This window comes from Macaca nemestrina, chromosome 14, assembly GCF_043159975.1.
Source record: "Macaca nemestrina isolate mMacNem1 chromosome 14, mMacNem.hap1, whole genome shotgun sequence".
NCBI lineage: Eukaryota > Metazoa > Chordata > Mammalia > Primates > Cercopithecidae > Macaca > Macaca nemestrina.
In genome coordinates this window covers 47619836-47641681 of record NC_092138.1, presented here as the reverse complement: position 1 = coordinate 47641681, position 21846 = coordinate 47619836, and the positions used below count along the sequence as shown (strand labels likewise).

Here is a 21846-nt window from a genome sequence, read left to right as displayed (position 1 = left end):
AATGGAAGAGCATACCATGCTCATGGATAGGAAGAATCAATATCGTGAAAATGGCCATACTGCCCAAGGTAATTTATAGATTCAATGCCATCCCCATCAAGCTACCAATGAGTTTCTTCACAGAATTGGAAAAAACTGCTTTAAAGTTCATATGGAACCAAAAAAGAGCCCGCATCTCCAAGACAATCCTAAGTCAAAAGAACAAAGCTGGAGGCATCACGCTACCTGACTTCAAACTATACTACAAGGCTACAGTAACCAAAACAGCATGGTACTGGTACCAAAACAGAGATATAGACCAATGGAACAGAACAGAGTCCTCAGAAATAATACCACACATCTACAGCCATCTGATGTTTGACAAACCTGAGAGAAACAAGAAATGGGGAAAGGATTCCCTGTTTAATAAATGGTGCTGGGAAAATTGGCTAGCCATAAGTAGAAAGCTGAAACTGGATCCTTTCCTTACTCCTTATACGAAAATTAATTCAAGGTGGATTAGAGACTTAAATGTTAGACCTAATACCATAAAAATCCTAGAGGAAAACCTAGGTAGTACCATTCAGGACATAGGCATGGGCAAAGACTTCCTGTCTAAAACACCAAAAGCAACGGCAGCAAAAGCCAAAATTGACAAATGGGATCTCATTAAACTAAAGAGCTTCTGCACAGCAAAAGAAACTACCATCAGAGTGAACAGGCAACCTACAGAATGGGAGAACATTTTTGCAATCTACTTATCTGACAAAGGGCTAATATCCAGAAGCTACAAAGAACTCCAACAAATTTACAAGAAAAAAGCAAACAACCCCATCAATAAGTGGGCAAAGGATATGAACAGACATTTCTCAAAAGAAGACATTCATACAGCCAACAGACACATGAAAAAATGCTCATCATCACTGGCCATCAGAGAAATGCAAATCAAAACCACAATGAGATACCATCTCACACCAGTTAGAATGGCAATCATTAAAAAGTCAGGAAACAACAGGTGCTGGAGAGGATGTGGAGAAATAGGAACACTTTTACACTGTTGGTGGGATTGTAAACTAGTTCAACCATTATGGAAAACAGTATGGCGATTCCTCAAGGATCTAGAACTAGATGTACCATATGACCCAGCCATCCCATTACTGGGTATATACCCAAAGGATTATAAATTATGCTGCTATAAAGACACATGCACACGTATGTTTATTGCGGCACTATTCACAATAGCAAAGACTTGGAATCAACCCAAATGTCCATCAGTGACAGATTGGATTAAGAAAATGTGGCACATACACACCATGGAATACTATGCAGCCATCAAAAAGGATGAGTTTGTGTCCTTTGTAGGGACATGGATGCAGCTGGAAACCATCATTCTTAGCAAACTATCACAAGAACAGAAAACCAAACACCACATGTTCTCACTCATAGGTGGGAACTGAACAATGAGATCACTTGGACTCAGGAAGGGGAACATCACACACTGGGGCCTATCATGGGGAGGGGGGAGGGGGGAGGGATTGCATTGGGAGTTATACCTGATGTAAATGACGAGTTGATGGGTGCAGCACACCAACATGGCACAAGTATACATATGTAACAAACCTGCACGTTATGCACATGTACCCTACAACTTAAAGTATAATAATAATAAATAAATTTAAAAAAATGCGAATGTCTCAAAGCAAAAACAGTAGATAAGAAAGTCAGTGAGCAGTTGGCTGCTTATTTAAAAAGTTATCATACACACAAGAGCTCCCCAAACTTGCCTGAATGGGAGAGTTGCTTGGGAAGCTTGCTAAAAAACCTGATGCTGACTCTCGAGGGAATGTTTAAGCAGCTACCAGGGCACAATTCAAGCGGGACTTCCTGGGTCTGCAAAAAATGCCTGGATTTCCCTAAGCCATCATTCTCCACAAAAGTTTTATTCACGGTGTGAGCCCAAAGAACATTTTAGTTGAGGAAAACGACTGAATAATATGTCTGTGTTTTCTGATCATTCTCAACACCAGCGACAGGGCCAACAGTTGGCTCTTCCTAAGTTTATTTGGTAGAGCAGCACTACTTCAAGTGTGGTCCAGGGACTGGCAGCATCTCTATGGAGCTTGTTAGAAATGCACATTCTTAGGCCCCACTAAAGACATACTGAATGAGAACATCTGGAGATGGAGGCCAGGCATGTTTTAACAAGACCCAGGTGATTCTGGTGCATATCAGTTTTAGATGCCCTGTAGATTTTTTCCTAAATTTTTCAGCGGTAAATACCACTTGCTAGGGGTCCCTCTATGGGCAGTTCTGATTCTGAACAGCTGTAATGAGAACCTGGAAATCCAATTTGTACAGTTATCTTATTACCTGATAATAAGAGTCACCTGGACTCTTCTTATCTCCATGAGTCCTGGAGGCAGATGTTTTGATAAGGGACGCACATAAAAATCACCGACAGAGCTTTTTAAAAATGGATTCTTTGGTCTTTTCCTAGACTAGCAAATCATCATATTCAGTTTCCTTTTCAAGAAAGTGGTAGTGAGATGCTGTACTCCATTCTTTTGCTCCCAAAGCTGACAGCCTACTCCCCTGCTGTCAGGAATCACAGTTGTCTCTTGCCCTAAGTGGAAGGCTGCCGTCACTTAGGCATACGCGATAGCAGAGTAACATTCAACTGCCTGACCTGTCAGCGGTTAGCATTCAATGGGTCCTTAAAAAATAGCTTTGTTGTTTTCCTTGACAGCCCCTTTAACCAAGGGGCTCATAACTAGATCCCATAAAGCTGGGCCTAGAAATTGCTGGTATGGCCTTGCAGCACTCTAAGTCTCTTCCACCAACCATTAGCCAGAGTTCTAATGACAGCTGTCTGCCTCCTTCTTCAGCATAACGTCCCTCCTTCATCACCTCCCCATCCCCGTGGGATGGAAGGCAGTCTGCATGTTTAGCAGTAGTTCTAATTCTGGCTAATGAAACACAGGCTTTAAAAGTGCCCACATACTGTTTCCTGGAATCTCAATGAAAGACAATAAAAGTGCCCACACATTAATAGTTTCATCCAGAACACTAGAAGCTATCTTGAAAATAAAGTGTTGGGCTAAATTTCCTTAATAACGTATGCAGGACTTGGCATGTTCCAGAGTATTTTGTGTACTATACACAGCCCCAGGGAAATCTCCATTCTAGGTCATATCATTCTTATCATCTACTGATTTGTGGCAAAGAGAAACTATGTGAAAGTAACTATACTCCTAGAGCTTTCTCTTTAAGACCTATTAAACCTAGTAGACCTATTAGAAAAAGAAACGAAACGATTGCCCCACTGAATTTATTATTCATTTTAGTTCAGTTTGATTTTGTTTCTGTTTCCACTTCAGGCAGTTTGTTCCAATGATCTGACTTAGAAGAACAAGTGTTTTCTGCTAAGTTCAACTTCTAGTGGTGGTCCACTGAGTAATTTCCATACGTAAGGTTTTGTACTAAGGTATTAACTATAATTCAATAAAAATAAGGAATTAACAGTCCTGTATCTGGTGAGTACATTAGTAATGGTCTCCAAAAGACTTCCTTAAATCAAGAGTAAGTTCTTCCTGGAATCTGTGGTCACGACACTTGTTTCATGTGACATTGACTCAGAGTGAGATTACTGTATTTGGTGCAAGGTCTTGCTGTTTTCACTTTGGGGTTATGGAACTAATATTAAAAAGGTTCCGTTGATATGAGTGCATCACATTAAACATAATGGAATGCTTTTCCTTCAAATATGGTCGAATGCATCTATGTCTCTTTCTGGACTCGCTGTTCTGTATAGACCATCTATTCTTGGTATCAAAACCATACTACCTTAATTACTGTAACTTTTTAATGTTTTATATCTAGAAAGAGTTAGTCCTCCAACTTTGTTCTTCTTTGAGAAAAAAAACATCTTTTTGCTTTTCCACAAAAATTTTTATGACAGGCTTAAAAGTTGAACTTGTCAATTCTCAAACACGTGGAAACAAACTTCCTGCATTTTTTGTTTGAAATTGCACTTTTTTAACAGCTAGATTTGGGGGAATATGATACCTTTACAAGACTGGGTTTTCCAATCTAAAAACACAGAATGTCTTTCAATTACTTTCTCTGATATGTTCCATGATTTTCTACAGAGATCATGCATAATCTTGCTAGATCTATATCTATGGTGTGTGTGTGTGTGTGTGTGTGTGTATATACATATATATATATATATATATATATATTTTTTTTTTTTTTTTTTTTTTTTTTTTTTTAAGACGGAGTCTGTCTCCCAGGCTGGAGTGCAGTGGTGCAATCTTGGCTCACTGCAAGCTCCGCCTCCTGGGTTCACGTCATTCTCCTACCTCAGCCTCCCAAGTAGCTGGGTTGACAGGCACCCACCACCACACCCGGGTAATTTTTTGTATTTTTAGTAGGGACGGGGTTTCACCATGTTAGCCAGGATAGTCTCGATCTCCCGACCTCGTGATCCGCCCGCCTCAGCCTCCCGAAGTGCTGGGACTACAGGCGTGAGCCACCGCGTCCAGCCGGTTTTGGTTTTTGATGCCTTTGTGAATGACATTTTTTTAAACTGCATTTTTTCTGATTGCTATTGATATATAGAAATAAAATAAAATTTTTGTATATTCCTCATATCTTGTGATCCTATTAAATTCACTGATTTTTCTAATAGTTTATCTTTGGATTCTTTATGATTTTCTATAGTCACAATATCATTAGTATTTCTTAAAATTGCTTTAGAGAATTGATCTGTAATACTCTAGAACTCATACAGCTAGAAAAAAACATTTTCATGTTAGACTAGTTCACATATAGAACTTTGATATGGTTTGGCTGGGTCTCCACCCAAATCTCATCTTCAACTGTAGTTCCCATAATCCCCACGTTGTGGGAAGGACTGGGTGGGAGCTAATTGGTAATTGAATCATGGGGGTGGGTCTTTCCCATACTGTTCTCGTGATAGTGAATAATAAGTCTCATGAGATCTGATGGTTTTATAAAAGGCAATTTCCCTGCACATGCTCTCTTGCCTGCTACCACATAAGACGTATCTTTGTTCCTCCTTCATCTTCTGCCGTGATTGTGAGGCCTCCCCAGCCATGTGGAACTGCAAGTCCATTAAATCTCTTCTTTTATAAATTACTCAGTCTCGGGTATTTATTCATGGCAGTATGAAAATGGACTAATAGAAACTTAGTATATTTGATTACAAAACTATTCATGTTAGATTAGAAAATCTGGACTATTGGCCTCTTCACAAAATAATAGAAATGGCCCCTAATACACAAAGAACATGTTCATTTTCTTGGGAATTCAGAAAATACATATTCTGTGTGCCCTGCTGCTCCCCTATTCCCACCCACACCCAAACATATACATCAAGAGAATACTGGGTTTTTTTGGTTTGTTTGTTTGTTTATTTTTGAGACGGAGTCTCGCTCTGTCGCCCAGGCTGGAGTGCAGTGGCTGGATCTCAGCTCACTTCAAGCTCCGCCTCCCGGGTTCAGGCCATTCTCCTGTCTCAGCCTCCTGAGTAGCTGGGACTACAGGCGCCCGCCACCTCGCCCAGCTAGTTTTTTGTATTTTTTAGTAGAGACGGGGTTTCACCGTGTTAGCCAGGATGGTCTCGATCTCCTGACCTAGTGATCCGCCCGTCTCGGCCTCCCAAAGTGCTGGGATTACAGGCTTGAGCCACCGCGCCCGGCCTGTTTTGTTTTTTGGAGGCAACGTCTCACTCTGTCACACAGACTGGAGTGCAATGGCATGATCTTGGCTCACTGCAACCTCTGCCTCCCAGGTTCAAGTGATTCTCGTGTCTCAGCCTTCTGAGTAGCTGGGATTACAGGCATGCGCCACCACACCCAGCTAAGTTTTGTATTTTTAGCAGAGACAAGATTTTTCCATGTTGGCCAGGCTGGTCTCAAACTCCTGACCTCAGTTGATCCACCTGCCTTGGCCTCTCAAAGTGCTGGGATTACAGGTGTGAGCCACTGCACCTGGCCTAATACTGGCTTTCGATCAAACTATATTTCCAGGTCTATTTCTTTATCTTCAATTATGAAATAAAATAAAAGGCTAGTTGAAGAGATATATTTTATTTCCCCTTCCTAACATTATATTCCTCAGATGATATCACTTTTAACAATATATCATTTAACATCTATGAGACAAAATTCTCCTTACTTTCTTCTCTCCCAAATTCTCCTCCTTCCTGGGGTTACCAGGAAGATCCCAGTGTCCAGGCTAGCTACATCCTTGCTGCTGAAACTTTTCCTACATATAAAGAGATAGATATGAAGTTGGAACCAGGTCTTGTTTGGCTGCATGAGAAAGCAATGGAGACTGAAACCAGCCCCCATCCACCCATTGTTAGACCCAAAGAACTGACACAAAATGAAGGAGCAGAGCCTTTGGTTCTGTCTTCAGCAATATTTATTGGAAACAGCGATGCTTCCTGTGGTGAGAGTTTATACATTAAGCATTAAGATTTGCCTTTCACTCCACATGATCCGCTACTGCAGGTGGCACATCGGAAGCAGCACGTTAAACCTCTGAAAGAGTCTGTACAGCTAGATAAATAGAACTCTGGATACCTAACAGGACTTTCATGACTGATACAAAACAAAAACAAAAACAAAAAAACACTGATAAGCTTACACACAGCACTGTATACACAAAATGAAGATTATGGATAGAAGGGGCAGAAGTAAAAGTAGCGACTGAATTGGGAAAGAGTTTTGCATATGCAGCCATATACCTTAAACTGCTAAGCACAAAAATCATCTTTATTTGGTCCTCATTGAGGGCAGAATCTGCACAAATGATGTTCAAAGAACACAGGGTAAAAGTGGAAAGGAAAGGTATTTACTGTTTCTCAGTCTATGAACTAGTGGAAAGATGGTTACTAGTGTTTTCCTCCTCGTGTCTCTGTGCCAAATGGATTCATGAAACATGTAATTCACAAATAAAACTGAAGAGATTTGTTCCCCCTTCCCTGTGCCCTTCAGAAATAGCCTAAATACATACAGAGTTTCTGTACACCAAGAAATTTAAGCTTGGATACCAGATTTCTTCCCATTTCCTCATAATGGAGAATTTCTTTTCAGCCTCTCTCACAATAATGCTGATTAACTGTCTTACTGAAAAATAATTTGGAATTACCGCTCTGGCTTTAGTAGCAAGGAGGGAAGAAAACTGGCTATACCTCAGAAATAGCCATAAGTGTGAAGAGCTGAGATGCCTGTTTGCAGAGAATGCTTTGAACCCACAATTAACACTTTTCTAGGGATGCATTAAGAGACAAATTCATTCAGATCAGGAGACAATTTGCTGGTGAGGGAAGGCTTACTTTGACAATTCCATGACTCACATATTTGGGAAGGGACAGTGTGAAAGCAAAAGCTTTCTCCTCTTTGCATGGAGAAATGCAAAAAGACCTTCAGATGCCCCCTGGGGTGATAGACAATATCTTCGGTGGGAAGGTTTTTCTGTGATGTGGCTCATGGTCATATTCTAAGAAACCACAGCCTCCTGAGAACTGTGTAAACAGCAGTTCTGTGACTACTGGCTGGTCTCAGATGATGTTTTAAAAAGCACATGCCATGCCCACCAGGCTAAGAGGATATCATCCATCACCATGACTCCTGTGGGAGCCCACAAGTCAACCAAATACACTTGGTGGGGCTGGATGACGTGGACCACTGCGGCCTGCACTTGGGATGTGTTATAAGCAGCATTACCAAAGCAGTGGTTAACCGTAACTATCTGAGTCAAGAGGAGGTGAGCCAGCCAGCATAACATCCTAATGGGGCAGGGCAACCAGAATTTCCACATAATTGATGGGGAAGAAGCCTGAATGGCCATGCAGCATCCCCTCATACCAGTTCTCATCAATTTGGTTAGTCAGTGTGATGATATCGCCCTCTTTAAATCCCAACTCCCCTTCATTTTCAGGTTCAAAGTCGTACAGAGCTCGGCAGCAGGGCTGATCCATTTGGACACCTGGGAGTAAGAGCAGGAGAGAAAAGAAGAACACACAAGGATAAGGGGTATTTAACTCACAGAATCTGCTGCCTGCTGCACCCACCTGGCTTGCTGCTCCCTGCCTTTCCTCCCTCATTCCTCTTCCTGTTGAAGCTTCTTCTTGCTACTGGACCTCAGTGTCCACTCATGGGGCATCTTGCCCTCTACCAGTCCTCAGAAGCTTTCTCGGACCTTTGGAAGTTGCTGTATATTCCTGTTTCTGTTTCCAGTATGAAAAACGGTCACAACTATTCTTGTGATACATACAACAGATTTCGTTAAAGTTTGCCTTTGTGATAATGCCCAGAAATAGGAGGGACAATGACTTAAAAAGAATAAAATGATGTAGGTTAATAACACAGCATGGCCTGAATTGTCTCATGTGAGCACTTTAAAATCTTTGCATATTTGAAAAAGTATGGTTAATTACATGGAGAATGTTTTTGAGTAACAGTTTGGTTATCGCTGTTTAAAATGATAATCCCAGCCTCTGGAAAACTGCTGTAACGTGGTAACAACAGAATAATACAAAACACTGAGTTCAAGTTTTTACTTTCTGTGACCTTACACAGGGCACTTCACTCTCAGTTTCACTGTCTGAAATTGGATGTAACAGTAGGACTTACTTCACATTACTACTGTGGCTACTAAATGAGATTATGTAAAAAAAATTATATAATTTATACTTGGTAAACTGTTGCATATATAAATATAGGCAGTGCACTGGAGCTACGGCATACAAAAATAATGTACTCTACCTCGAGTAAAATAATGAAGGATGAAATCATATCTTAAGAGGGATCTATTCCAAATGACCCACTGCATTAGTATTAGATGCATACATATGTACATACAGACTCAGACAAGTGCACACAGCTCCCATGCCATCTAGGTGGCTGGAAAGGAAACAATGATTTAGAGAAAGAAGCAAATGACTGAGTCTCCAGATGAAAAGTGAAATATATGGCTGGTCTGCAGGCAGGGAGAAGCACAGCTATACACAATTTCTATGACTAGTCCTGGTGGCCAGCATCAGTAGCCACAGCTGCTTATGCCATGCCCAGAAGCACTGAGCACAAAGGGCAGAGAGCGCCACCTGCTGGCTCAGATCTTATTTTTTTTCTTAATAACTGAGAGCATCTTACAGTTTTCTACCGTAGAACATCAAGCACTGGGGATACAGGAAAAATAAAAGAAAGCTGTCTATCTCTAACATCCACATCCAGTATAAGACAGTTCCCACTTCAAACAAGCAAATGTGGAGGTTGAAAATGTCTCCAGCACAGGCTGTTGTGTAATCTGCATGTAGGGAGTGGAGAGCAAGCGTGACAAGGAAAAGAATGCTCTATTAGGTATGCATCAATATTCCTGAGATAAAATATCATCTAGCTTTTATTATATCAACCCCAGTGCCACAGCATGATAAAGTGATCAGAGGTGAGGCACGGGAAAGAAAACCCAGCAAGTGTCGAGTTTCAAAATATCTTCTGCAAATATATTTAACCATATGCTTCTGTGACTCAAGAAATCCAGCTCATCAGCACATTTCTGGAGCCGCTTGCCGTCTGTGGGCTCTATGTGAATGCATATGGGGACACACTGTCCAGGGGCATTCATTGTCATACAGGCTGGATTCAGAGGGAACAGGAAGGAGAAAAGATGACACACGCAGACCAAACTGACAAGGAAAGGCAATTTACGACCACAAAGGAGGGTCAAAATAAAATGTGTTCATGTGTGCTGATGATTGAGAGAGAAAGGGATATACAAATAAAGTTTTATACAGAATTAAAAGGAAGGAAAGAAAAGGTAAATGAAAAAAGACAAAAGGATTCCTTTAACAGAGTTTCTACCTGACAAACCACTCCATAAGAAATCTATTACTGCATATTTCCTATGCAGCCAGATTGGATTATTCCTAAAATTTCTGGAAGAGTGCCAATGGATATGCCAAGGCCTATGCAATAGGATCTGCCGTCTCAGCTCCTTACCTGAAGGCTTGGGAGTGCCTGTGTGGGAGAGGCCCCCATTGGGCTGAGTACTGTCTCCAGTTGGAAACTCCAGGCTCATTCGTGGTTTAGGTTGATATTCCCTTCTAGGCTGAGCTGAGGCCTGTCTTATTCTGCAGTAAAAAGAAAAGAGGTGGGAAAGGTTATGTAGCCAGTTAAGTAAAAACAAAAGGAAATATAAAGATTCAGGAAATGTTTGGGTCACCCACCATGCTACCATGATGAAGTGTGGGAAATCAAACAAGGACCCTTAGTTTTCTTGTGTGTGCATGTCTGAGATTTTGGTGATGCCCCTTTATGGGGCCATGTCCTCACTGTCTTCGCTCTCTCTCTCAATCCCTGACTTCCTCTCTCATTTATTCAGAGTCCTTTATCCAAATATGCACTGTGCTAGGTACCAGGAACACAGAAATGAATTAAAACACAGTTCTTGTACACAAAAGCTAAATGCTTGAGGGGATGCATACCACATTCCCCATGATATTCTTATGCACTGCATGCCTGTATGAAAACACCTCATGTATCCCATAAATATATACACCTATGTACCCACAATTTTTTCAATTTTAAAAAAGATGCAAACAGATTATGGTCTGTAAGGGAGACAGAACACAAACAACTGATGACCATAAGTTTTAGTAAGCACTGTCACAGATATCTACAAAGTGCCACAGGAACACAGGGGTGTAGTTGGGGGTGAGGGTGGGAAGGAGTCTACCTCTCCATAAGGAAGGTGGAGGAGGTTTAAGGAAAGAACTAAAAGATACACAGGAGTTGTTTCCAGATGAAAATGTGAAAGGGAGCTATTCCATTCAGAACATGAGAAGATTTGGATAGAGGGAAGGAGGAAATACACTGTGTGCTGTGAGAAGAATGAGCAGTTTGAGATATAGGGAAGAGGAAAGGAAAGAGGGAAGACAGAAGGAAATTGGAAAGGTATGGCCAATAATTGTCTTCTACACACCCCTAAATAATTCCCATGGTTTCAGGTATTCAATAAACAAAGTATGTAAGAGATTTGCAAGGGAGGGTGAGGGTTTAGGGTATGGTAACCGTAGAATGATACTGACTTTGAACATGTTTCAGAGGAAAGAAAGGAAAGTGCTCCCTTCATGCTCAAGAGACATTACAAAGACACATAATATTTCTTTAGTATTTGGAAGTATATGGTTTTAAAACCTTTCTGGAGGCTTCAGCGTTACATAAGTTTCCACAAGGGTGCGCTGAAGGAAAATGCTCAATTAGACCACAAATCTAAGAAGATGCTGAGATGAGATCAGCTTGAGGGAAAACAATGAAAATAGGTGATGTTTTCAATGGCGTGGAATCGTATGATTGGGGTCTTCATCATGCAGGCAGCCACGTGATCAGCTATGAGAGTCTAATCTGGCCATGTGGCCTAAGAAAAAAGCCTGCTGAGGTGACCCTTTGAGGTATACGTGTACAGCAAAATCACCCTGTTTGATCTGGCTGAATTAAAATAACACATATTATATTATAACACAGGACCACTGGTATACAGCCACACAGGCTGTGCCCCACAACTCCACGGAGCCACATTCACACGGTAGTTTCCTACTACCACAGCCCTGCTGTGAGGTACATCGAACAAGGTGAAAGCGGCTCTCTCTGATGGCAGTGGACTTGACCACCATTCAGAGAAACACAAGATGTGAAAAAAACAGCCTTTCAAACAGGTTATGGTTGGCTGTGAACTCCACTCGTACCACTGAGTGACCCTGGGCTAGTTACTTCACCTCTCTTAGCCTCAGTTTACTCATCTGTTAGTCGAGGCTAAAAATACCTAGGTTATAGGGCTGTTATAAGATTGATGATGATATGTATCCAGCATCCATTATCAGCAGTAGCATCCTGGTGTCCCACCTGTGGCAACCAAAATACAACCCAAGTATCGACCTCTCATAAACAGAAAATTAGATTCAACAAAGCACAAGAAAAAACAAAATCAAAACAATCCACAAGGTGCCTGTTTAGGATAAGCAGGAATTCTGGCAGATGTTTGTCTCCAAATGTATTTTATGATTTCCATTTCTGTATATATCATTTTATAGCAATGAAATGCAAATATGAAATGCAGGGAACTGTAGAATACCTTTCTTCCAGTCTGACCGTGACTTGCTGCAGGATCTGGACTGCCTGCTTGTGGTATTCCAGCTGAGCTTGCACAAGTGCAGAAAGCTGGCTCACTTGTTCAATCTGCAGATCAATGGGAACATCATGCCTTAGTTTCCATGTTACCATCCTTAAACAGCCACTACTGTTTCATACATACAACAGGTTGCACTCAACACACAGACCCTGTTTGGTGGTGCTGATGACTGTGTGATAAGCCAATTAAGATAGATAGGTCAGCAGGTTTCAAATCCATCAAGGATAAAAGAAAGCAACCTTATGCTTAGAATCATGCATATCAGTACCATGAGGAGAAGCAACACTGGTAACCCTCAGGAAGACCATAAAGCTCTAAAGAGTCTCATGCCTAGCTACAATCTTGTATTTGGGATTTGACTTCTTTTATTGATATAGAAAAGAAGGTATGCTGGCCAAAGGACTCTTTGTTCCCTATACTTTTCATGCTGTTAATATTGGTACTGTTAATAAAAATGTGACAATATCTCACATAATGTACCCGGAGAGGCGACATGGTATGACAGAAAAATATTCTGTGCTCTCTGAGCCTCCTCTATAATGTAAAAGGGCTGAATCAAGTGACATCTTGCATGCATTCCTGCTCTAATATTCTAAGCTTGATTTCTCTTGATTTTACGTTTCACATTACGATCCAGCTAGGTAGCAGCCTCCAAGTCAACAGAGGCAGTGTTGTCGCATGAATCTGGGGATGGGGAAGGGTGCTGTGTTGCAGGGAAGGAGCATTGTGATTTGGGTCACCCCTCAGGCCCACAGTATTCCTCTCGAGGAGTTAGGTGGGCACAAGTTGTTTTACATAAACAAACCTACACTGTTTCCAGGTGGGGGGAAAGTCTGGATATGTTCAACATGCCTCCTGTGCCACAGTCAGGAGTAAGGCAAGCAGGCAATGTGATGGTTAATTTTAGGTGATAGCTTGACTAGATTAAGGGATCTCCAGAGAGCAGGTAAAGCATTGTTTCTGGGTGTGTTTGGTAGGGTGTTTTCAGAGGAGACTGGCATTCACTCAGTAGACTAACTAAGGAAGAGCTGCCCTTCCCTATGGGGGTGGACACCATCCACTCAGCTGTGGACCCACACAGAACAAAAAGCAGAGGAAAGGCAAGTTTGTTCTCTCTCTTCTAAGGAAGGGACACCCATACGCTCCTGTCTTTGGATGTCACAGCTATAGGCTTTCTGGCCTTTGGACTCTGGGACTTGCACTACTGACTTGCACTACTTGTACTACTGATGCCTCGTGCTCCACAACTCTCAAGTTCTCAAGTCTCTAGTGAATTTATACATAGATCATCAGAAATATCCTTTATCTTCCCACTATCGATAAGTGAGAGGGTCCCTGACCGAACGATTTGTAGGCTTTACGATGGTGCAAAACTGATATGCGCTCAGTAGAAACCATACTTCAAGTACCCCCAACCATTCTGTTTTTTTACTTTTAACGCACTATTCAATAAATTACACGATATATTCAAGATTTTAACCCCATCGTAAGTTAAGGAGCATCTGTACTTTAAGATTCACTAGCAGACAAGAATCTAGTTAAATCAAACTACAGGATGCAGAAAAAAACTTTTCTATTTCTCAGTCTACTTTATCACTTACAATTATTTAAAATAAATAACTATCTACTGAAGTTCTTATCACACAGTGTAATCAGATATTAATGCTTTTAAGGATTATGCCCTTTAACACATTAATGTGCCTTGATGATAAGATTAAATTGAAAACCACAGGAGAGTCACTTACATCCATCTCCAAGAGATTGAACATGCTTGACTCAGCAATTTCCTTAGACTCATCAAATTTCTCTAGAGCTTGACGAAGCTCTTCATCTGGAATCTTGCCTTGTCGTTTCTTCTTATAATCAAAATCCAGGCGTCGACCCTCCAACTTCTTTAGATGATGCTAAAAAAGTCAAGGGCAGGAATAGGCTTTGAAAGGGCTTATGGAAAAGGCATATTTGAGCTCACTTCTCCATCACATCCATTAACTTCCAAATTAAGGTAGGCTAAGTTTTAAAATACAACATCACCAGAGAAATAAGGAAACATGCATCAATGGGGCCAATGCTTTCAAAGGTTAAATACGGGAGAATATCTTTTAAAATAATTAAGAATAAAAGATAAATTGTAGGAAGTATCAGTGCCCTTTATTTTCTGGCCTTGCCAGGCCAAAGCCAAGCTGGACTAAGCCTTTCCAGCCCATGACAGAAACAGAGAAGGAATGCACATGCCCTGAAAGGACACACTCACAGGCCCCACAGGCCCTGTCTTCAAGAGAAATGGTATCTCATGAGAAGCCAGAGGAAAAACACTTTCCTTGAAATTAAGTGAGACAGAAATCGCATTCTTGCTTTTCAAATCATCTGGTCTATTAGAATCACCTAGGCTGCTTATTACAAATTTGGATTCCTGATCTCTTGAATCAATATCTAGGGCTGGGGCCTAGAAATCTACATCTTAACACTTGCCCCAGCTGACTGATGCAGCTTTCAGGGAACCAGTGATTTAGTGTAAGCCTCCAACTTGACATATAATTGAGCTCAAGAACAAAATCTCACTTGGAAGGGACCTTCAAAGGGATTATACCTAATGCTCCATGCCAAGCTTCAATCCCCTCCTTGCACCATCCCTAGTAGATGGCTGCCCAGGCTCCACCCATCATCTCTAGTGACCAGGTAGCAAAGTAGTTTTTCAAAGCTAAAAAGTATTTTTTTTTTTCCCTGATAGCTAGTCTTTCACTACTAATGGATGAAGGAAAATCCTGGATTTTCCCTTATTACTAGGTATGTATGGAGCAGAATGAAAGGAAATGAAAACAAAGTAGGGAGTGGCTAAAAACAAATGAAAAGGAAAGGAGGACGAAAAATATTCTAGACCTTCCCTCACACTGCATCCCCTGCCCCCCAGTCCATACCTTGATCCAAACTAAATGCTCATTTGGAAGGAACCTTATTTTTTAAACATTTGAACTTACAGTCAGTTACGGGGTACAGCACTGGAGTCAGAGTTACATTTTGGATTTAGGGTGAGTCTGTCACTTACTAACTCTATAATCTTGAGCAAATGGTACTGTTAAAGGAGATTTAAGCTAGAATAAGGAGAAGGAGGAGGCCTTAGTTCAAGTTATGGCAATCCGTTTTACACCCAACCAAGTTTCAAAAAAGCTCAACAAATATTTGTTAGATAAAAAAAAGTAAGCAAACATTCCACACTCAAAGACGTATGAACTTTATTTATTATAAATAGCTTAACCGCTCTACATGTTTTAGAAAGAAGCTAGTTGGTATTCTTCCTCAATCCTAACAGCCATTATGAAAATATTAATATAAAAACATATGCATGCATCTAATTTCTGGACTTGGAAAAAAATAAAAAAATTTTTAAATGTGCTTATAGAGTGATAGAATAACTATTTAAGCTAACAACTAGTACAACTAACATTTTAGTGGATGAAATCAGCCCAGCACGCCATAGAATAATTAATAAAACTGTATTCTCAGGGAAATAATAATATCCTCTGGAGAAAAGGTCTGAAAAAAACTATTCAATCTGAAAATCAAACATAGAGAAGTCAGAGACACCCCTCATGAGTGGCACAGTCATAACAGGCTGAAAAGTATCACATTTCTAGTTCCTCTCATTTTGTCTTACTGGGTTGTTTTGTAATTAACGTGCCCAGAGCTGACAACATGCAGGGTAAGCTAAAAAATGTTTTCTACAGAAAAAAGGCATCTGCATCTGTATGATTTCAACTGTCCACTTTCCAGAAGACTCATTGTACATACTTGAATTTCCCTAAGATCTTTGTCATGAAGATTCTGAAGAGGGTCAATGAAGTTCTGCTTCACTTCTATGTCCAAAGAGTCTTTGACTTCCGACAGTTCCCGCATGGCCTCCCCGACCTCACCAAGCGCTGGGCCTAGGAGAGAACAAAGCTCTTTCATGTTACAGAATAAAGATGAAATGCACTCACAATAACACGGCCCTTCACAGATGAAAACCCAAAGGATTACCACTTGTCTTCTAAAGACAACAGACAAGAGAGAAGAGGTATCTTCAGTTCACTCCCAGCAACAGACTCAATGCACCCTAAGAGGGTAAATACCTCTCATCAAGAATTTAACAATTACTTTTTCCCTTATAAAGCAATTTAGGAAGCTCCCTGCCCTCTCTTGTAAGTACCAGTTTTCCCTAATACGCGACTAGCTTAAGGCCAATCTGTTTAGCAGAAGTAAGTACCAGAAATAGCACGGTTCAACCAGGAAGGAGATCCCACATCACAAGGGGGTGAAACAAGAAGATGTTGGGTGTGGTAGCTGAGTGTTGGGGGAGACAGGGTGAAGGAATAAATCATGTTTCACCTTGGGCAGTAAAACTAGGTACCATATACAAGTGAACAAAGATCTACGAAAAAGCCCATGAAGCAGGGCTTTGAATCATGCTGACTGTGTCTGCTCACTCTGCTTCAATACTCAATGACTGCCAGAAATACCCAACAGAAAGTGCCGAGGAGGCATCTGGATACGTCAATTAAAGCTGTTGCAAAGACTGAGGTCTTATGGGGGGCAGCGGTGAGGGGAAGAAAGCTTATAAGATAAACACATTAGAGCGAACGAAATAATTCTGAAAACAAGTTTTTGGCCCATGAATATAAGATCTAAAATTGAAAACCAAAATATAAAATGATTTATCCCATTTCTACAGAATTTCTTACCAGCACCAAAATCCCCATGGAAAATGAAACAATTACAATGTGAGGAAGCACTTGTTACCAAAGTTGCAATCATCTCCAAGCTCTCTTCCAAATTTGAGCATGGCCTCCGCCAGCAGCGCCTCCGCCTGGGGATAGCCTGGCCCCTTCTCCTGGCCACGGATTTTTGACATGGTGTTGATCATGCTGAGCTTAGCTCTGGAAGCTGAAGGTGAAGAGAGAACAAGCTTTCAGAGTAGGCAATGTGACACAGCGGAACAGGACTGGATGGAGGATCAGGTCTCAAAGAGGCCTACAAAGTAGCTCAGCTACTGGTAAGTGTACCTTCAGTAGGCTCCAGTGTTCTCTCCATCAGTCAGTCTAATCAATCACTTTTTTAAAGCACTAAGCTCTCCCTTTCCCTTAAGATCTTATAATGAATTACACCAACACTGTTCCGGGTGAAGCAGGATTACAGGCTCAAATCGTATCGCTGTGTGCCCTTCCCCATCCTCCCTTCATTGTGGTGGCCCCTGCAGTGACTCTGGAGAGCTGGGTGCTTCCATGGAGAGCTTTTTAGAAACTCTCATATTATGTGATGACCTCTAAATTTTATTCTAGTTTTATAGTTCAATTCTAGGAGTCTAAAGATTAAAGTAAGGAACCAATGGTAAATTCATGCAGAGTGGGCCTTATGCCTTGTTTCACTTATACCATGTATGAAATAGAACTATTTTCAAAATCATTTCTCAACTAAGATTCTGATGGTAAACAAACCCACGAAGAGCAAAAATACTGTGTTCATGTAAAAGACTTAATCACTTATCGAGCACATAACTAGAGAAAATTAGTTTTGTGCCTCAAAGAGAACATTTCAATTTCTGTTTCTTTGCTTTTGTTTTTATAAAAGAAGTTGCCTAGAAAGCAATTCCAGTTTTAGTGGCAAAAACAGCTTTATTAAAAAAACTGTTATAGCCTATGACTTAATTGATGCTAGGATAGCTAGGTTCCTCAGGTTCATAATTAAAGTTGGGATTACACATTAACCTAGGACTATATCCCAAATCCCATCATCATGGAAACCCCAGATAGAATCACAGCTTAAGGTACTTCCAGCATTCAGTGGCTGACAATCTTGAACATTTATTTCACGAGGCTTTTATTTAAACTTTGAGTCTTAGAGGCATTGAATAGAGATGAGAAAAGTTATCAGGAGAGGACATTCTGCAACCCTGTCCCATGGATATTACAATGAGCAAGACAATTATGGTTCCTGCTTTCACAAAGTTTATAATGAACTGAGGGTAGAGTCTATTTTAAAATTAATTAGAGTGAAGTACATATACCAAGTGCCATGATGGGGTATTGAGAAGAGTCCCAGATACATGGCACTGTCCTTGCCTGTGGGGGAGGGGCATTGCAAAGGATTCCTAGAGGGAAGTATCTTTAAGTTTAGAACCAAACAGTATGTAGCAGTTAGTCAGGCTAACAGCACATGTAAAGGCTGGTGGTGACTAGAAAAATACAAAATTTACTTCTTATGTGCTTTTTCATATAAAAGGGATCATATGTTAAATTTGAAAAATAGAAAATGTAGGCTAAGTGTGGTGGCTCATGCCTACAATCCCAGCATCTTAGGTGCCCAAGGCAGGAAAATAATTTGAGGACAGGAGTTTGAGACCAGCAAGGCAACATAGCAAGACCCCATTTCTACAAAAAAATTTAAAAGTTAGCAGGGCATGGTGGTGCCCACCTGAAGTCTCAATTACCAGGGAGGCTGACGTGGAAAGATTGTTCAAGGCCAGGAGTTTGAGGCTGTAGTGAGCTATAATGGTACCACTCCACTCTTGGTGACACAGCAAGGCCCTGTCTCTTTTTAAAAAAGAGAAAATGCCACAGAACCCTTTTTAAGGGGACGATATAATTATTTTCTGCAGTGAGTCATATCGGAGATCCAGGAAGGACATAGTCCTGGCCCTCAAGGTGCTCACAATATAGTGAGGAGTAAGATAAACAGAGGCAACAAGTATGATAAATATTATCATGGCTGATATCATGGTACTGGGGGACACTGAGGAATGACAGCATGAATAAAATGAAAAGAGTACAAATAAACTAAGCAAACATCTAAAATGTACAGAATGAACAGAAGGAAAGGAGAAACAGAGTAATGAAACCACACGAGTTAATCCCTACAAATCCTATTCAGTCCATTTTACATTTAAGGATGTATGCCTTTTATAAAAGCTGGATGTGGTTTAAGTGCTTATATCTTGGCTCTAATAAGGGCTGTCTCCAGGTAAGTAATTCTAAACAGTTTAATACATTGTGGCTGAATTTCAAATACACCATTTTGAATGTTGTTCAATTATGAAGAGCTTTATTATTTTACTAAGAATATCTTGGATATGTTCTATATTTTCATGAGAAGGAGGAGGAAAGCCATTTTCTACTAGCTTATCTACTTCAAATGATAAAAAAGTCTATTAATCCCCATATCTGAAGAGACTAGCTTTTAAATTCATTCACAAATTTATTACATATTAAGAATCTTGGGTTAATGAAACTTCTGTGTTATTAAAAATATCATCAGACCTCTGAATTAACCATCTTTAAATGTTAACATAATTGTCTTTAAATGATTGTTTAAAGCAGTACTTTAATAAACTGAGAGTGAGCTTGGAAAATACAAATTGAAAGCACTCAAATTCCTATTATCTATCCTCAGCCTGGATTTTTTTACCAAGTTGTATGTGCCCTTAGAGATCCATGTCCCTTCTCTTCTAAACAAACCTAACTCCTCTCCTTCAAACTTCTACGCATCTACTTCTAGGTGATTCCCAGAAGGAAATTTATCGGGTGAACTAAAACAGCAGGAAGTAAAATTAGAATGACCATAAAAGGTTGACCTATTCCCAAAAGGGCCCCACTATTTTGTCCTCTGTTAAAATGAGTAGTTTCTTTTTTGACCTTAAAATTGATGCTATCTTTTAAGGAAGACAAATGGGGGCAGTTGAGGCTCAATCTTAACTCCCAACTCTAAAGTATCATCTGTAGCATCCCTGACAAGCTTTCTAATTCTGGTAACAGCCAAAGGGAGGTCTAAGCTCTGCTGAGAATAAAACAGAAGCTCTGCTAGCCCTGCCTGAGTTATTTCCTCTGACCTGAAAGCAGTGTCCATGTGAGTCACTGCCCGATCTGTCCTACAGCTGCTTACCTAGCATGGCAGCTAGCTGAGGATGCTGAAAACTCAGTACTTCTGCTAAATCTTAGTTTTTATTTCCTAATCCAAACAAACAAACAAACAAACAAACAAACAGGAAAACCATTAGGTCTTACTTTCCATGGAAAACAGCAGAGTTCATTAAAATGAACATTAGCTTTGAGCTCATACAGACATAGCTAAAAATCCAGACTCTAAATCTTGCTAGTTAGCTGTGAATCCCTGAGAAATCTCTCATTCGTAAGACTGTTATCAGTGTTCAATGATAAACAGCAAAAACCAGCACAGACAACACAACAGGCACTGGATACTGGGGAAAATATTCTTTCTTTCCTCCTTCCAGGCTCTCCTGTCTATGAGTGTGTGTTCTGGAATGCTCTACTGACAACTTGCTTACACAGGGAACTGCATTGCCCAGAGTCCCTTCCTTGCGTGTTTCCATAGACAAAAGTCAGAACTGGTCCAAAATGAGGCTGTGAAAGATGTGGGAAGTGAAGTTGAAGCAGCAGCCCTAACACTATGAAGCCTGGCGTTAGTGAGAGGGGGTGACAGAAAGATGCAGAGGTGCCCATGGGTTCCAGTTTTTCCTTGCTCTTCCCCACTGTGGGCTGAATCACTTCATTTAAACATTTTAATTTTTTATAAAATGCTTCTGTACACATAATTTTTTCAAACCCTTAGTTAAAGCTTTCCTGTTCAAAAGTACCATGACCGCCCACTGTGCTCTGGAATGACACTAGAGGCTGCTGATACAATCTGGTCACACCACTCTGTGGTCTCACAGGATGGTTTGAGAGAGCAGGTCTCCTTGGCACCAGACCTGCTTTCCCCTCACACTAATTAAATGTTAAGGATTCCAAGGCTACCACTGAGTCTCTTCATTTCTCCTGACTCCATTTCGTAAAGTACAGAAGAGTACAGTTCCACTTCTCAGGTAGGCTAAAAAGCTATATGGTTTGCCATCACTCACTCCAATCTTCCCTTAGGAATCTGGCTCTTTGGAAGCAATTCCTTCTTAAATTGTGCCATGATAATCTGCTTTGGCCTGGCAGGGTGGCTCAAGCCTGTAATCCCAGCACTTTGGGAGGCCGAGACGGGCGGATCACTAGGTCAGGAGATCGAGAGCATCCTGCCTAACACGGTGAAACCCCGTCTCTACTAAAAAATACAAAAAACTAGCCGGGCGAGGTGGCGGGCGCCTGTAGTCCCAGCTACTCGGGAGGCTGAGGCAGGAGAATGGCGTGAACCCGGGAGGCGGAGCTTGCAGTGAGCTGAGATCCGGCCACTGCACTCCAGCCTGGGCGACAGAGCGAGACTCCGTCTCAAAAAAAAAAAAAAAAAGAAAATCTGCTTTATGCGAGGATGACAAAAAGTGATCACATGCTCTCCCAGAATCAGAAAAAAGGCTCTTATTTTCCCCGAAAAAGAGAGTTCCCAAGCTAAATCATGAGTCCCACATCAAGGAGTTGAAAAAAGATTAAATTAATTAAAATCAGTAAGTAGGTTACACTGGAAACAATTACGCATTCTTCATACAGAAAAACTGTGACATTTCACTGCCTGGTTGAATAGTCATTTACCAAAAATCTATTTTTAAAATATTTTCTCTGTGATAAAGTCAGCAAAAGAAATATTCATGAAGCACCTATAATGTGAAAGGGTTATGGCTAGGGAGACTCTGAAAGAAGTGAGGTGCAGCCTCTGCTCTTAAAAAGCTTATTATCCAGGTGGAGA

General features: G+C 40.8%; 1 protein-coding gene across 2 annotated transcripts in view; it reads right to left on the bottom strand.

Moving 5' to 3' along the window:
• Positions 1–6391: 6391 nt before the first annotated feature.
• LOC105489072 (SH3 domain containing GRB2 like 2, endophilin A1) overlaps positions 6392–21846 on the bottom strand; it is a 227123-nt gene continuing 211668 nt past the window's right edge. For both annotated transcript variants that reach the window (XM_011753705.2, XM_011753704.2), the window contains exons 4-9: positions 16972–17115; positions 15985–16118; positions 13944–14102; positions 12142–12245; positions 10011–10141; positions 6392–7998 (exon numbers count right to left, since the gene is read on the bottom strand). In XM_011753705.2, the coding sequence (XP_011752007.1) occupies positions 7799–7998; positions 10011–10141; positions 12142–12245; positions 13944–14102; positions 15985–16118; positions 16972–17115 (872 nt within the window). In that variant the 3' untranslated portion in view covers positions 6392–7798. The remainder of the gene's footprint in view (positions 7999–10010; positions 10142–12141; positions 12246–13943; positions 14103–15984; positions 16119–16971; positions 17116–21846) is intronic.